We start from the raw sequence: 17,380 nt of genomic DNA, 5'->3' as shown, positions 1-17,380 counted from the left end.
ATGTTAAAAAATAAAAATTGCGAGAATTATTTGTAAAATGTAATCATTTTAGAAACAATTATTGTTTTCCATTTATTGTTTTTATAACAACCTCCATCTAAAAAAGTATACATCATAATTTTATTTAGTAATTATGGGCGCTACTACTTATTTCTATACGGTATTCTACCTTAATCTATTGGTGCGTGAGTAGGAGTTGGCCCAATAATCGTGAATCGCAAAGGAGGATAGAAACAGAGGCGACACAATTTATATATCTGGTATAAACAGAATATATTTACATAATTACAAGTGTTATTGTGTCAGTGTTTGAATCTCATTTGGCTTGGAAAAGATTTTGCCTCCTCTTCGTTTGGTCTGCGTGACCGCGTTTCTTCCTTCCTTCCTTGGGCTGGTTTCCGTGGATGTCGAAGGTGTCCGTGCGCCTAGGAAGTTGGCGAGCGTCCATGCGCTATTGCCGGAGGTGTCTGTACGTCGAGGAAGGCAGCAAGCGATCGTGTGCTACTGCCGAGGGCGACTAGCGCCTTGAGTCGGTGAGCATTCACGCGCTGCTGCCGGTAATGGCGTCTTTGCGCCGGGAGAGCGTCCAAGCGCTGTGATTGGCCGTCAAGCGTTGAAAGCGACCGAGCGCCGTGATTGGTCGGCTGGTGTTGAAAGCGACCGAGCGCTATGATTGGTCGGCTGGTGTTGAACGCCGTGAAAGCGACCGAGCGCTGTGATTGGTCGGCTGGCGTTTGAACGCCGTGAAAGCTACCGAGCGCGCTGTGCCAAGCGGGCAATGTGGCTCGTGCCGTGTCAGCGGCTAGCGCTTGAGTTGACAGGCGTCTTGCGCCGAAGGAGCGACCAAGCGCTGATTGGATGCTAAGGCGACTCGCGCCGTGGTAGCGGCTAGCGCTGTGTAGACCTGGTTAAGGCGACTGGCGCCGTCAAAAAGCAAGCTAATGCTAGAATGAGCGATTAACGCTATATTTACCGAGCGACTAGGCGCTTCTATGTGAGGCGACTGGCGCCTAAGAAAATCTGATTCGGTCCCGTAGGGGGTCTCCCTTTATACTAGTCGATGCGGAATTTTGACCGTGAGAGAATGCGCGGGCGATGCGACGCCTAGCGGCGTTGCCGCGAACTGCCGGTAATGCAGGCGCCGCGCGAGCGTGCACCAATGGTGGCGCATGCTGCCACAGTAATAAATAAGTTTAATAAAATAATTAATAATTTTATAAATTTATTTATATTTATATATTATTAGCAACTGAATAATAATTAAACTATTAACGTATTACTTAAATGTAATATTATAGTTTTTATTGTTTTTTAATTACAAAATAATAAATAAAACTAAACAAAAAATGGAGAAGTAATATCTCGGGTATTTGAGAGTTTGCGTGATATTAGCATATGAACTGTACTTAAGTAATGTACTACCAAATCTCCGTCAAATCGATGATTTTTTTTTAATTTAAAATCACTATTTGTTGCATCTCTACAAACATATAGTGTGTGTACGGAATGAACGCGATGCAACTTAACCAATTTTTTAATGGGGAACTTACCTGCATCTTTATCTGGGCCTTCTTTTTGCGCATTATTATGAAATACATCACCCACATTTTCTGGATTATCTACATCTGGATCTGGATTTTCTGGATTATCTACACTATCTACATTTTGCAAATTATCTAGATGATTTCTGCGGATATGCTGTTTAAAAGATTTTCATTTATGGAAAGTTGCGCCACAACCATTATGGTTACATTGAACTCTAAATGCAGAATCATACTTATGAAAACGCACAACGTGTTTCATTAACTGATTTTCTAACTCACACTGAAAAAAACACATTGGGCATGAAACGATAGGAATTTCACGTTCTTCTATCATTCTCAATAGTTATGACGATTAAGAGTACTCAGTGAGCGGTCGTGCTTGTGGATGCACCCAAGGATACCTATATGACGATCACGAGCGAGCGAGACAACAAGAGTGGAAAAAGAAGATCGTTGCTTAGCAACGATCGTTGTTAGATCTAGTCCACTGTTACCAGCGGCCGTGCGCGGGCTCGAGTTTGCATCACTGCTGGTTACCAGTTGACGTGATACGTAAAATCCATAGACGTATATAATAGACTGAGCATTCCTATTGGAGATCTTCCGGCAAGATTTAAAGGACAGAAGATATGCTTGCAGTGGCGATTTCCTTTTCTAATCGTATCCTAACCTAAATGTTAGAAAAGGAAAGCGCCACTGCAAGCATATCTTCTGTCCTTCAGATCTTGTCGGAAGATCTCCAATGGAAATGCTTAGTCTATTATATACGTCTATGGTAAAATCAGAAGAAGAAGACCGTGATACGAGTTCGAAAGTGGTTGCATTGATTTAGTTGTTGCAGTATAATATAGTTCAGTGATCTCATTGATTTAGTTCTTGCAGTTATATAATTCAGTGATCTCATTTACTTAATTTAGTGTAATATATGTTTTCGTGTTTATTATTATTAATATATTTTTTATTCCAGTCATTTCATATTCCTTAGTTTCAAATACTTTTTGCTATTTCGATATACATTCAACTTCAAACGAAGTTGTGAACATGGAACGCAAAGTTTTTTGCATAATTGGGGAACGATACAACGTATCAAATTTATAAAAGAAAAACATTTGTCCGACGCCGAGTGTTTGCGCCGAGCCTTGAACAAGGCCTGTGCTTCAGATCATGTCCTTTCTAATATGATGAAGGGAAAAGAAATTGTCCTACAAAAAGCTATTCCGGGAAAGAACAGGCTCGTCGACATTGAAGACGACGACGAAATATGTAATGACACTGATGTTACGGTCTTATTGGTGGATGTTAATTCCACTTTTGAAGCATCTATTGTTGCTACAAGCAGTGAAAATATGAATTGTGCACAAAACGAAGAGATGAAAGAAGCAGTAGAGGTTATGGGCGTAAATATCCTCGATATCCCTGTTGTGTTCGAGCAAGAAGCAGATGCAGCAAATTTAGTATCGGATAAAACTGACGTACAGGTGGAACCGCATGTTAAAACACCCGTTTCCGATTTAAGCCGGGAATCGTTCGTGGAGACGCAGACTATGTCCCACGACCCCGAGAACACGAGCGAGGTGCAGGAGGAGCAGGAGGTGCAGCCGAGCCAGGTGCATCAGCCGATCGAGGAGCGATCAGAAGGGTCTCAGGCGAACCTGACGCAGATCCAGGACGCTGCCGAGCATGACCGACGAGCAGTGACAGACGACGAGGAGGTCCAGAGGCTGTGGGCGACGGGAGAAACGCCATTCGTGGTGAGCACGTCCCCGGGGAGCCAAATATTACAAGCAGAGGAGGAGGTGCGGCAAGAGCCGCAATCAAGCGACAACAGCACACCGGTCCAAGGTGTAGATCAAGTGCACCAGCAGGTGTACACGCAGCTTTAATTCCTTTTATATAATGTACTCAGAAGAGATAGATTTAAGAATGTTTTAATAACTGTTCGAAATTGAAGAATTGTTCTTAGAAAGTTCAGACCGCTGAAAGGCATTTGCCTTAATCTTGTTGTAGTCCAAATATGATCGTATCTCACGCATATTCGAATTTCAAGCGTAAACTCGAGCGTTTCAAGATCACGCGCTCGCTGCGTGCACATCCAGCGAGCGAGAGAGCAACAACACGAGCAAATAAATAACCCCGAATATACACGACGATACCTCGCGATCGCATCTGGTGAGTCAGTAGCTCGTAACGAGACCGAGAAGACAGTTCATACCTCGCTCGCTCCGTTACTCATTCGCTCGCTAACTTCTCTATCCGAATCAATTGTAATCGGGAAGGAGAGTCGAACGTTTCGATCTCAACTGACTTGTGAGTGTGACAGAGAGTGCGATCGACGACGCGCAGCCTAAGCGGTGCAAGACCCCTTTCAACGCCAGCAACAACAACGAAGCGCAAAGAGTTCGCCAGGACTGCAGGAAGGAAAGGTCATCATCGCTCTCTCTTTCTTGTGCTGGTACACCGAGCATTAAAGTTTGTGTCGTTACACTCGCCTTATTTTCTTTGCCCCCCCGACCATCCACGGGATCCTCCGAGATACACTCGCTCCGAGCTCAAGTCTGAGCGACCCGGCATCACAGGCGATCTCGTCGAGATCGCGCCTGAACAAATTGGTCCTTCGAGCCGGATTCGGCGCGCGTGCGGAGACAGGCAAGACATTCAAGAGGCGACACTCTAGTGCGACATGACGGAGCAACTGGGTGAACAGCCGCAGCTCCAGCGAATCATCGAGCGATTTCAGGAGAACTTCAAAAGGATCGGGAGAAACAATCTCTCTCCCGCCAAAATCCGTTCCCGAATCTCGTCACTTAAGGAGACTTGGAACCAGTTCCTGCACGGACATGCGGCCCTAGCCAGGACGATCCCCGCAGACGTACGAGCGACCCTCCCCTACTTCAAGGAGAACCACTTTGAAACGACGAACGCCGCTTACGAAACCGCCCTGGACTACATGGCCGAGTGCCTCGAAGAGCTGGAACCGGTAGTGAGTCCCAATCACTCTTTCGCCGCGTCGACCATGCGTACGGACACTTCGGCCTTCTCTCTCTCGCATCTTCCGCCCATTCGATTGCCCCCTTTCGACGGCAATTACGATGAATGGGAACAATTCCGCGATAGATTCACCGCGCTTATCCGTAAGAACAAAGAGCTCGACGACTTTTCGCGCATGCACTTCTTGTCTTCGTGTTTGAAAGGCCGCGCTTCCGAATGCATCGCGAACATCGCAGTCACCGCCGACAATTTCGAAATCGCGTGGCAAACGCTGACTATGCGCTACGAGAACAAGCGACGTTCTCTCAACGCGCATCTCTCCTCTCTCCTCAATTTGTCCGTTCTCTCGCGCGAGTCCGCTTCCGAATTACGCGCCTTACATGACAAAGTCAATATCGCGATAGCTTCACTCGAAAATCTTAAACGCCGACCGAACTTTGGAACGACATGTTAGTTTACATCGTCGCGCAGAAGCTCGACCCGGTCACCCGCAAGGCGTGGAACTTAAAGGAAGGAGACAAGGATGACCCGCCTTCATACGATGACTTCCGTCGTTTCTTAGACTCGCGCACTCGCGCTCTCGAGAACTTTTCTCCCTCGCCGTCAGCTAAAGCCGCTCCGAAAGCCGCCACCGCCTCGCGCATTCACAGCGCTACCGCTTCCGCGAACTCAAAGGCGAAATGTCCGTTATGTTCCGCGCAACATTTCATTAACAGTTGTCCGATATTCAGCGAAAAGAATCCGAGTCAACGTCGCAAACTCGTCAAGCAGCACAAACGCTGTTTCAACTGCCTAAGCGCAAAGCACTCAGTCCAAGCTTGTCCAAGCAAATACTCTTGTCGCGCATGTCATCAGAAACATCACTCGGCGCTGCATGTCGACTCGGATTCTTCCGATTACCCGACTCACATTACCCGTGTTTTCGTTTCCCCACGCCGATCTCTCGTTCCGTCGTTGTCAACCACCGCGCTCATATTAAAATCCTTGACCTCTTACACTCCCAAGCGGAACGTGGATCTCTCTTCCCTATCGCATTTGTCCGACCTACCGTGGGCAGACGAAGATCCTACCAGTCTTTGCCCCATCGACATTATAATCGGAGCAGATCTTTACAGCGACATAATTCTCGACGGTGTTCGAAAGGGAAATCCCGGGCTGCCCCTTGCTCAGAACTCCGTCTTGGGCTGGATAATTTCGGGACCGATCGGTGCGTCCTCGTCGGTCAATCGCGCCCTCCCGAGTATTTCCGCTCATCACCTGTTCAATTCCCCGACATTGGAGGCGGAACTCCGCCGGTTCTGGGAAGTCGAAGAGCTTCCGCAAAAACCGACTCCCGCGCCCGAAGACGTTCTCTGCGAAGAGCATTTTCGCGCCACTCATTACCGCGACCCCGACGGCCGATACGTTGTTCGTCTCCCCTTTAAGAAAGGCCCTCCGATCTCGATCGGCGAATCCAGGCCCCGCGCCGAACAAATGCTAAAGGCCCTGACGCGCCGGTTCCGGGATAAACCCGCGTTCGAAAAGGAATATCGCGAGTTCTTGGAAGAATACGAGCGACTGGGACATATGAAACCCGCGGCCGCTCCTTCGGATCAAACCGAGCAACACGTGTATATTCCGCATCACGGCGTGATCCGCGAGAGCAGCTCCACCACCCATCTCCGTGTGGTATTCAACGCTTCGTCAGTCACCTCCAACGGAACTTCCTTGAACGACCACCTCCATGTCGGTCCGAAACTGCAGCGCGAAATTACATCGATTATTATGCGATGGCGCAAACACCGCTACGTCTACTCGGCTGATATCGCGAAAATGTATCGCCAAATTCGTATCGATTCTCGCGACGTGAATTATCAGCGCATCATTTGGAATCGTTCATGCCTCGAGCCGTTAATTTTGTTCATATTGCTTACGGTAACCTACGGAATGATATGCGCGCCCTATCTAGCCCTACGCGTTTTGGAACAACTTATCCTCGACGAAGGTCAGAACTTTCCCCTCGCGGTCCTCATTCTTCGCGACAGTATTTATGTCGACGACGCGTTATTCGGTGCCGACGATATCTTTCGCATACGGCAAGCGCGTGATCAGCTCGTGTCGTTGTTGCGACGCGGCGGCTTCGAGTTAAGGAAATGGGCGAGCAACACCCCCTCCCTTCTATCGGATCTCGACGCCACCGATCACGGCCTCGCCTGCCACAAACAACTCGCACAAGACGAACAGATAAAAATCCTCGGCATAGGGTGGAACCCGGCCACCGACACGTTCGAATTCCGAGTATCACTATCGGATGTCACCCCGCATAGCAAACGAGCCATTTTATCCGCGGTCGCCAAGCTTTACGACCCTCTCGGCTGGGTCACTCCAGTAACAATAACGGCAAAGATATTTATGCAACAGCTCTGGCGCGCGCGAGTCGAATGGGACGACGCTATTCCGGAAACCCTCCTCGCGAAATGGCGGGAACTGTATTCTCGACTATCTCATCTCAGCACGCTACAAATTCCTCGCTGGACCGGTCTTCGCGCGGACAACCTCCGAGCCGAGATTCACGGGTTCGCGGACGCCTCGAACGTCGCGTACGCTGCGGTCGTTTATCTCAAAGTTGTCTCCTCGTCCGGTGAGATAACGATCACTCTGCTCGCCGGAAAGTCAAAAGTCGCGCCTCTCAAGCCACTGAGCGTTCCCCGACTCGAGCTCTCCGCCGCATTGCTCCTCGCGCGGCTCATACACTTCGTTCGCGAATCCCTCGATCTCGCTCGCCTACCGTATCATTGTTGGACAGACGCGAAGATCGTACTCGCCTGGCTTAAGCAGCATCCTTCGCGCTGGAAAACTTTCATAGCGAACCGCGTCGCGGAAATTCAATCCTTGCTGCCGCACGCGGAATGGCGCCACGTGCCCACGGAGGACAATCCAGCCGATTGCGGCTCGCGCGGAATATTCGGCGATGAGATACTGGGTCACGACCTATGGTGGCGCGGGCCCACTTGGCTGACCTCCGACGATGAAAAATGGCCACTAACTGAAACTACTTTGCCCCCGGACGCTCCCCTTGAGGAAAAGGTTACAGCCCTGCAATGCGTCAATCCGGAACCGGACCTTGATCTCGCCTCGCGCTACTCCTCGTGGCCGAAACTAATTCGCGTTACCGCTTACATTTTAAAATTCATTCACCTGTGTCGAGCACCTCGCTCTCGCGCTACGCCGCTGCCTAATAACCCCGCGCCGCGAAGCTCCGCTCTGTCCACCACCGATTGCAGCGTCGCCAAAACCTTTTGGTTTAAACGCATACAAAACGAGTTGTTCCTTCCGGAAATTCATGCCCTCTCGAAAAACCAAACTGTCGCTTCCAGCAGCTCGCTACTAGCTCTTCGACCTTTTTTGGACCAAGACGGCATTCTGCGCGTAGGGGGACGCCTAACTAAATCTCCCTTTCCGTTCTCGTTTCGTCACCCGATACTCCTCGCTTCCCATCCCTTAGTCATGCTTATTGTGCGTCAGGCTCATTCGCGGGCCCTGCACGCCGGACCTCAGCTAACTTTAAATATCTTGCGCCGAGACTTTTGGATAATACATGGCCGAAACCTCGTAAAGTCCGTAATCCATAAATGCATCGTCTGCGCTCGCGAACGCGCCGCGATCCCCACTCAAATTATGGGAGACCTTCCCGAACTCCGCGTCTCACCCACTCTTCGATGCTTTCTGCATTGCGGACTTGATTACGCGGGCCCGGTGCACGTTCGCGCCTCCGCCGGTCGGGGGATGACCTCGCGCAAGGCTTACATCGCGCTCTTTGTGTGCTTATCGACGAAAGCGATACATTTAGAATTAGTCTCCGATTACTCCACCCCCGCCTTTTTAAACGCGTATTCTCGGTTTTGCGCTCGCCGCGGACTTCCTCAATCTATGTACTCCGACAACGGCACGACTTTCGTCGGAGCCGACCGTGAAATGACCTCCGCGTATCGCTCAGCGTTACGCGATCCTAATTTTTTGAACGCAACCGCCTCGGACAACGTCGCCTGGCACTTCATACCCCCGGCCGCTCCGCATTCGGCGGATTGTGGGAAGCCGGCGTGCGAAGCGTTAAACTTCATCTACGTCGCGTTCTAGGCAAACACATGTTAACCTTCGAGGAACTTTCTACTCTGCTGTGCCGAATAGAGGCTTGCTTGAATTCGCGACCGCTCACGCCACTTTCGGACTCGCTGGACGATTACGAATGCTTAACACCCGGTCATTTCCTGATCGGCTCCGCCTTGACCGTCAATCCCGAACCCTCGCTCCTGCACCTCTCTGAGAGTCGCCTTTCACGATGGCAATTGGTGCGTCACGTCACCGAGCGGTTTTGGAAACTGTGGCACACCGATTATTTAAACACGTTGCAACAGCGGTCAAAGTGGCGAAAAGTACGGCCGCCAATTCAAGACGGTCAACTCGTCCTTTTGCGTAATCCGACCCTTCCCCCCTGCAAATGGGAGCTCGGCCGCGTGACTCGCTGTCACCCCGGCTCTGACGGCCTTACTCGCGTCGTCACTATAAAAACGGCCGCCTCCGAATATCGCCGGCCTATCGCGCAGATTTGTGTACTCCCTGTCGACGACCCCCCGACTAGCAACTAAACTTACTGTGTTTTTCACGCCGTCACGGCGGGCGGAATTATGTATTTTCTTATTGTATATTCAATTCAAGTTACGTTGTCAGGACATATCGTATACTCGCTCGCGCTTCTTCCTCTTCGAAACCACAGTTTCGAGGCGGGCGGTATGTTCGAAATTGAAGAATTGTTCTTAGAAAGTTCAGACCGCTGAAAGGCATTTGCCTTAATCTTGTTGTAGTCCAAATATGATCGTATCTCACGCATATTCGAATTTCAAGCGTAAACTCGAGCGTTTCAAGATCACGCGCTCGCTGCGTGCACATCCAGCGAGCGAGAGAGCAACAACACGAGCAAATAAATAACCCCGAATATACACGACGATACCTCGCGATCGCATCTGGTGAGTCAGTAGCTCGTAACGAGACCGAGAAGACAGTTCATACCTCGCTCGCTCCGTTACTCATTCGCTCGCTGACTTCTCTATCCGAATCAATTGTAATCGGGAAGGAGAGTCGAACGTTTCGATCTCAACTGACTTGTGAGTGTGACAGAGAGTGCGATCGACGACGCGCAGCCTAAGCGGTGCAAGACCCCTTTCAACGCCAGCAACAACAACGAAGCGCAAAGAGTTCGCCAGGACTGCAGGAAGGAAAGGTCATCATCGCTCTCTCTTTCTTGTGCTGGTACACCGAGCATTAAAGTTTGTGTCGTTACACTCGCCTTATTTTCTTTGCCCCCCCGACCATCCACGGGATCCTCCGAGATACACTCGCTCCGAGCTCAAGTCTGAGCGACCCGGCATCACAGGCGATCTCGTCGAGATCGCGCCTGAACAATAACGAATAGAGATTTGCTAGCGCTGAGCGCACACTGACGAACAGTCAGGTTTTTATTTTTGATTAACAAGTTTTAAAGAGATAGGAACACGCGAAGTGCAGAACTTTTATTATTTCAAAACAGAGTTGTTTTATTATAAGTGTACGAGTAAGGCTACGAGCCAACACCTAGTCTATATATATATAAGATTGAGTTTGTAAAAGACATTTACACTAAATACATACATACAATATACTTACCTGTAAAGATTCCTCAAATCCCAGATAATTGTCAAAGTGACAAGCACGTAAATTACATAATTACATTCATTGAAATGGACTCAGATAAATTCAAAATAATTATATTAACATTCATTTTTATTCTATTTACCATTGCAGTAATAAGCATACTGTTATTGATATATTTCTATAAAATAGAGTCAGAACCATATTGTTTACCGTAAAGCATTCACCATGAAGTTTAAAGAATACATTATTGTCTCATGCATCATATTTTTTCTGTTATTCACAAGTTTCCCAGTCACGGATATAATACTTACACTTTTCGCACTATTCACACTTTACATATTGATATTAGGAGCGGGAGTAGATCCGCGACCGATCCGCGAGTGACGGTCTAAGTTATATAACATTATATTTTATCTCAATTACATTAATAACGAGCGGGAGAAATTCCTGAGCATATTCTACAACGATTACATATAAGTTTAAGATAAATAATAATACTTATAAAGGTTCACATATTTTAAAGCGCTTAAGACAAATATACACTTTCGTTACATTTAACGGCACTAGTTACACTCACACAGGCATCGAGCCGATCAAAACACACAGAGATAACTCTCACACGAGTAACAATTCCCAATTAACTTATTTTCAGTCATTTCATGACATTTCATTTAGATTTCTAATATAAAATAATAAATAAAAGGCCTTCAGCCGATTCGGTGCACGTGGTGCACACTTTAAGCACTTATTACATCTAACATTGTTAATTTATAGAGTTTTTTTACAGAAAACGACCCATATGGTCAAAGAACAGTTCGATATATTAATTTACAACACTTAGAAGCATGTTGAACGATTACACCTTTTCATTACACCTTTAACACTTTCTACACCTGTATCGTAGGATTCAGCGTGCGAGACGAGCCAGCGAAGGCTCTACACTTTTGTATACACTTTTGACACTTTCTACACTTGCATGTGAGATTTCAGCGTGCGAGACGAAGCCACCGAAAGGTGCAACACCTTCTACACTTTCTACACTCGACGTCTTAGAATAAGCGTCCGAGACGAGCCAGCGACGGCAATCACACTTTTGATACACTTTGAGCACTTTAGGTGCAGATTCCTTAAATTCATTGAATTTCATATATATTGTTGCGCCCGTGCCGAGACGCCCGGTAGAGGCCCGAAAAGCAGTCGCGAAGCGCTGCGTGACGTCGAGCCTTGACGACGAGCTGTTGCGTTGTTTGTTTATATATGCCGTCTGTGAGATTCTTCGCTGGGCCTTCGTGTCGAACAGACGTGTTCACGAGCCCTTCGTTGTATTCGCTAATACCCATTAAACGAGTTCCTTTCTATTTGAGAGAGTCTTTATTCCCGGCAACGGGATCGCGCGCCGCGTTCGCGAGTGAGAGTGTGTGAGTGCAGCGAACGCGCGGTCGAGCGCAACAATATTATTTACAGTTACATCTCACGGAAGAGAGAACGGCCAAATGGAGCTATTCCAGGCAAAGATTTATTTAACATTGCATTGTGCATTGATTTTCATTGTATTCAGTTACACTTTCTTACACTTTTGTGAACTTTCTACACTTTTAGGCGGCATTCAGCCAATTTGATATTATATTCATGTTTTTGACATTATTACATTATTCCCTGTCGATTTAAGAATTCATTATTATATGATTATGCGTGCGGTAATATTAAGCCGCGATATACTTACATTTTATACTTACCTTTATTACACCGACTCCGGTGATTAGATGAGACGATTCCATAGTGATCCTGGGTACCTGAAAAGAAAGAGGAGAATTAAAAATGGGTAAAATTACCTGTATACTTACCTGGTTTCATAGGATTCGTCTGATGTGACGTTGAGAGTCACTCGGTGCAAATCGAGTGACTTTTGGTTCGCTTGCGCGAAGTTTGCGTGCAGCGACGTGTTTGGTTCACGCGGGTGCGAAAGCCAATGCACGCCGTTGCACTTTAGTGTAGCATCTCTGAAAAGGTGCCGAGTCACAAGAGCGACTCGGCGTGTGAAGTGCAGATGGAATCGTACCATCTACACCCCGAGGTACGAACAGCCAGTACGATGGCTGCGCGCTTAAAATGAGGACTCAGCGCATGCGTGAGTCTAAGGTGGGAGAACTCGACCCGTTCCTCCAGGACAGTCCGTCGCGAACTTTCGAGACGTTAACACGTATCACGGTTGCGTCATACTAATCGAAAAAGGCGGTCTTATCCCGTTATCCGCTAGCGTCAGTAGCATGATTTATACATTCATAGAGACAGTGAGTGCGTGATACGGGAAATCCTATTGCGCTTATTTAGATCATTACGATCCACACACACGAGAAAAGCGACGGTTCGAGAACACTCGACGTAGTTTCACGCGATCGAGCGAACACGTGCGCGAGTAGAGATTGCTGTACATACAGGGTTGGGTACGTCCATACAAAACGCCCTTTCAGACCCCTTGGGGTAATAAAGTAACATTTCTATCTATCTATATATATATATATATATATATATAATACACACACGCGCGCGTGTGCGTGTCTTGTGTAGCAAAGTAATTAGTAGTTTTTAATTGATCGTAATACAGAAAATGAGGTTAAAATTATAGCAATTTCTATTAAATAGATATTCTGTAAAAGAAATACGCACGAAAGTATATAATAATTTATATATGGATAAAAATTACCGTTTAATAAACAAAATATGTTACTTTCAAATATTTATTACATGTTAATTTTTGTAATTGCTATTATATAATATTGTACATTTGATTATAATACCATTTTATATTCTGCAGGGACAACGTTATACTGTAGAACAGAAAGCCTTCGCATTAACACTGTACAAGACTATGGGGAAGCATGCATATAATACTTTAAGATCATTATTTAAACAAATTCCTTCGATACAAACGTTACAATCGGTGTTGCACAAAATACCTGTATATCCTGGATTAAACCTATTTATTTTGAGACATTTAGAGAGTGTAGCTCAAAAAATGTCAATGAAAGAAAAAATATGTATTCTGATGTGGGATGAGGTATCTATCCAACCTAAGTGCACTTATGACATTCGGAAGGATGTCATTTGTGGTCTTGAGGATTGGGGCAACAATCGAACGGGAAAAGTCGCGGATCATGCTTTAGTTTTTATGTTACGCGGATTACATTTTGACTGGAAGATGCCACTTTTATTTAATTTTTGTGATAAACAGACTAATACCGCTCAGTTAATTAGATGCATTAAAGAAGTAGTATCAGAAATTACAAAAACAGGCTTCCACATAGTTGCAACAGTGTGCGATCAAGGTTCCTCTAATGTAGCTGCAATTAAAGAGCTGTTATTGCAAACAACAAAGAAAAGGACTTTGGAAAATAGAGCACAAAGTAAATATATAAATGAGAAATAAGATGAAAATGTATGTGCGCGTGCATGAATTTATTTTAATTTGTCTTGTTTTATAGATCAAACATACGAAGTTGGAAACCAGGAAATAATACATCTATATGATCCTCCACATCTGATCAAAGGTATTCGAAATAATTGGCTATCGAAAGATTTATTACAGGTTTCCAATGCTCCGGGAGAAGAAGACCAATTTGCATCGTGGGATATATTAAAAACAGCTTGGATCATTGATAAAAAGATCAATACAATTCGACCACTTTTAAAGAAAATTACAGCGGAGCATATGGTAGAAGAAAAAATAAGTAAAATGCGTGTAAAAAATGCAGTCCAAGCAATGAGTGGAACGATGGCCAGAGCTATTCAAACATTCACAACATTGAAATGTAAGTACTTACGTAATAAGAAAAGAATAAATCTTTAAGAACTGTAATTTTAGTTTTTTTCTTTGCACAAAAAGTAGTATAAAAAAATTGTGTAACTATAAAAAAAATATCTATCATATTTGTATAATTTGTTTTATTTTTTTATTTTAACTTGGTTAACATGTACACACATACAAATATTTGAATGGAGATTATTGTAAACGTTTATATTTTTTTATTAATGTATTATTTATTAGTTTATAAATGTATTAGGTTTTTATTTGTGTGTTAATTTAGGTATTTATTAATATATATGTTTATATTTATGTAGGCACTGTATCTATAAACAATGAAGAAATTCAAATAGGAGAAAAAGAAGAAATAGCAACAGCGACAGCAGTAAATTTCTTCAACGATCTTTTTGACAGCGTGAATGGAGACGACAAAAGAGAAAACAGCAACGATTTGCGTTGTTGTGTAACTAAGGACAGCAACCATCATCAATTTTGGGTAAATGCGAAAATTATATTGCGTAAAACAGCATTCGTTGATAAAATTTCGCGTACAGTAAATAAATCGGTACCAACTTTAAAAAATTGGTTGTTTACAATTGACGGATTTCAAAAACTGTGGAAAATTTTAAGTGAAAAATATGATTTTGAAAAATTAAATAATAGATTTTGTAATCAGGATCCATTAGAAAATTTTTTTGGCCAAATTTGTAGTCATGCTGTACGTAATACTTAAAAAAAAGGTAAAGAAAGGCGCCAAGTACACGTATAGTAGTGTATATGTTGTTACCTCGAAAAAAAAGAAAGTGGTAGTATTATACCTCGAAAAAACCTAAGTAACAAGTGGTAGACGTACTCTTTGTATCTCGAAAAATCTCGAAAAAATCTAAGCAGTAGTATCTTTATTTCCAAAAAATTACAACCCAAGTGATACACATCACAAAATTATGTTACCTTATCAAAGAAGAGTCGCGCTTCAAGTGATCTATTACAATTACAAAAAAGAAATGATATCTCTTTAAATTACAGCGCCAATTACAGAGAGAACATATATATTGCCTCAAAAAATAATTGTTGCACTACTTTGAAAAATCTTTACATGGTGTCAATTAGAAAAAGAATGTATGATAACAATTTTATAAGATTAAAAATTTTTATTTAAATTTAACAAGGGAATACAAGATATTTAAATACAAAGTTTACATGTGTATTTTTTAGTGGTCATAAAGAATTACAGAGGAACAGTACAAAATAAAAATATTTTATTAAAATATTTAATCCAACGAGGGAATACAAGGTATTTAAATACAAAGTTTATATATGTATTTTTCAATAGAATAAAAGATTTAATCACAAAGAATTACAGAGATAGTACAAAATAAAAATATTTTATTAAAATACATAAATTTTTCTTGTAAAAAAACTTGGCGCTGCTAGACCTCGAAATTTTAAATAAATAAGTATAACAATAAATAAAAATAATTCATAGAAGAATGCGACGGGAGTAACAAAATAATTATCAGCGTGGTGTGTATGTGCGAGCGAGTGATATGGGTGTGCGTGACGACGGCGAATAATGCGGCTTATAATTAAGTATAGGATAAGTTTATTTATTTATTTAAAATTTCCAGGTCTAGCAGCGCCAAGTTTTTTTACAAGAAAAATTTATGTATTTTAATAAAATATTTTTATTTTGTACTATCTCTGTAATTCTTTGTGATTAAATCTTTTATTCTATTGAAAAATACATATATAAACTTTGTATTTAAATACCTTGTATTCCCTCGTTGGATTAAATGTTTTAATAAAATATTTTTATTTTGTACTGTTCCTCTGTAATTCTTTATGACCACTAAAAAATACACATGTAAACTTTGTATTTAAATATCTTGTATTCCCTTGTTAAATTTAAATAAAATTTTTTAATCTTATAAAATTGTTATCATACATTCTTTTTCTAATTGACACCATGTAAAGATTTTTCAAAGTAGTGCAACAATTATTTTTTGAGGCAATATATATGTTCTCTCTGTAATTGGCGCTGTAATTTAAAGAGATATCATTTCTTTTTTGTAATTGTAATAGATCACTTGAAGCGCGACTCTTCTTTGATAAGGTAACATAATTTTGTGATGTGTATCACTTGGGTTGTAATTTTTTGGAAATAAAGATACTACTGCTTAGATTTTTTCGAGATTTTTCGAGATACAAAGAGTACGTCTACCACTTGTTACTTAGGTTTTTTCGAGGTATAATACTACCACTTTCTTTTTTTTCAAGGTAACAACATATACACTACTATACGTGTACTTGGCGCCTTTCTTTACCTTTTTTTTAAGAAAGGTAATTTTGTATGGATATCACGCCTTTTTGTAGTATTACGCATTTTATAAACAGTATGTACAGGGTAAAGCTATTTGGAGGTATTATACTACCACTTTGTTTTTTTCGAGGTACCAACATAATACATATACACTACTATGCGTGTACTTGGCGCCTTTTTTACCTTTTTTTTAAAAAAGGTAATTTTGTACGGATATCACGCCTTTTTGTAGTGTTACGCATCTTAATCTTATATAAACAATATATCTTATAATCTTATAAATAGTATGTACAAGGTGTGAAGCTAAAGGTGTTACGGACTATTATTTCTAAAGAAAACAACAATTTAATATTTTGCTTAGTTTTTTTTAAATAATAATCTGTAACCTTTTTAGTTGTACACCTTGTTAATGCTATACATATGTATACCACAGAAAAAAATTACTACTTAAAAATAAAAATGTAATGTGTCTGAAGTTGTTAATAATAGGTAAAACGTTTGACACACACACACACACACACACACACACACACACACACACACACACACACACACACACACACACACACACACACACACACACACACACACACACACGCGCGCGCGCGCGCGCGCGCCTTAGGGTAGCAGAAGAGAGAAAAATATCTTCGCGAACAATGGAGCTAGTCTCATGACGATGAGTCAAGTATGTACAAGAGCGAGATTGCAATGACCGATATGCAAGTGGATTAACCTAGTCGCGAAACCTAGCCGTTATACTGTTGAAGAACCAACCGCATAACATTCCGTCTTTTTCTAATCCCGCTGTGAATCGATTTTCCAGCTAACGTATATCTTATGTCTTCGCAAAGCGTAACTTTTAAATCCTTTAGGGAGATCAATCACTTCAAGACGACACATTTTTTTTAGAGCGATTGAAGAGAAAGACAGAGAGCTTGTAAATGTCGCGAATAACGTCTTGGACGAGTATAGTAGCGCATACGTCAAGTCGGGAGGCGAATAGAAGTTAAGCAATGGAGAAAAAAAAGACAGACCAAGATATGCGAGTTAATTCAGTTA

The 17,380-nt window shown here is 43.1% G+C and overlaps 1 protein-coding gene across 1 annotated transcript; it reads left to right on the top strand.

Moving 5' to 3' along the window:
• The first annotated feature begins 4,224 nt into the window (after window positions 1-4,224).
• LOC139782111 (uncharacterized) lies at window positions 4,225-10,560 on the top strand. The gene is made up of 3 exons (XM_071721062.1): window positions 4,225-4,524; window positions 5,004-7,598; window positions 10,549-10,560. The coding sequence occupies exons 1-3, from the start codon at window positions 4,225-4,227 to the stop codon at window positions 10,558-10,560; spliced, it is 2,907 nt and encodes a 968-aa protein (XP_071577163.1).
• The last annotated feature ends 6,820 nt before the right edge of the window (window positions 10,561-17,380 follow it).

This window comes from Temnothorax nylanderi, unplaced genomic scaffold (genome assembly GCF_030848795.1).
Source record: "Temnothorax nylanderi isolate EJ_2023f unplaced genomic scaffold, tnyl_v1.0 TNYL_tig0388_pilon, whole genome shotgun sequence".
Classification (NCBI taxonomy): domain Eukaryota; kingdom Metazoa; phylum Arthropoda; class Insecta; order Hymenoptera; family Formicidae; genus Temnothorax; species Temnothorax nylanderi.
The sequence above is the reverse complement of the archived record's forward strand: the minus strand, read 5'-3'. Positions and strand labels throughout refer to the sequence as shown.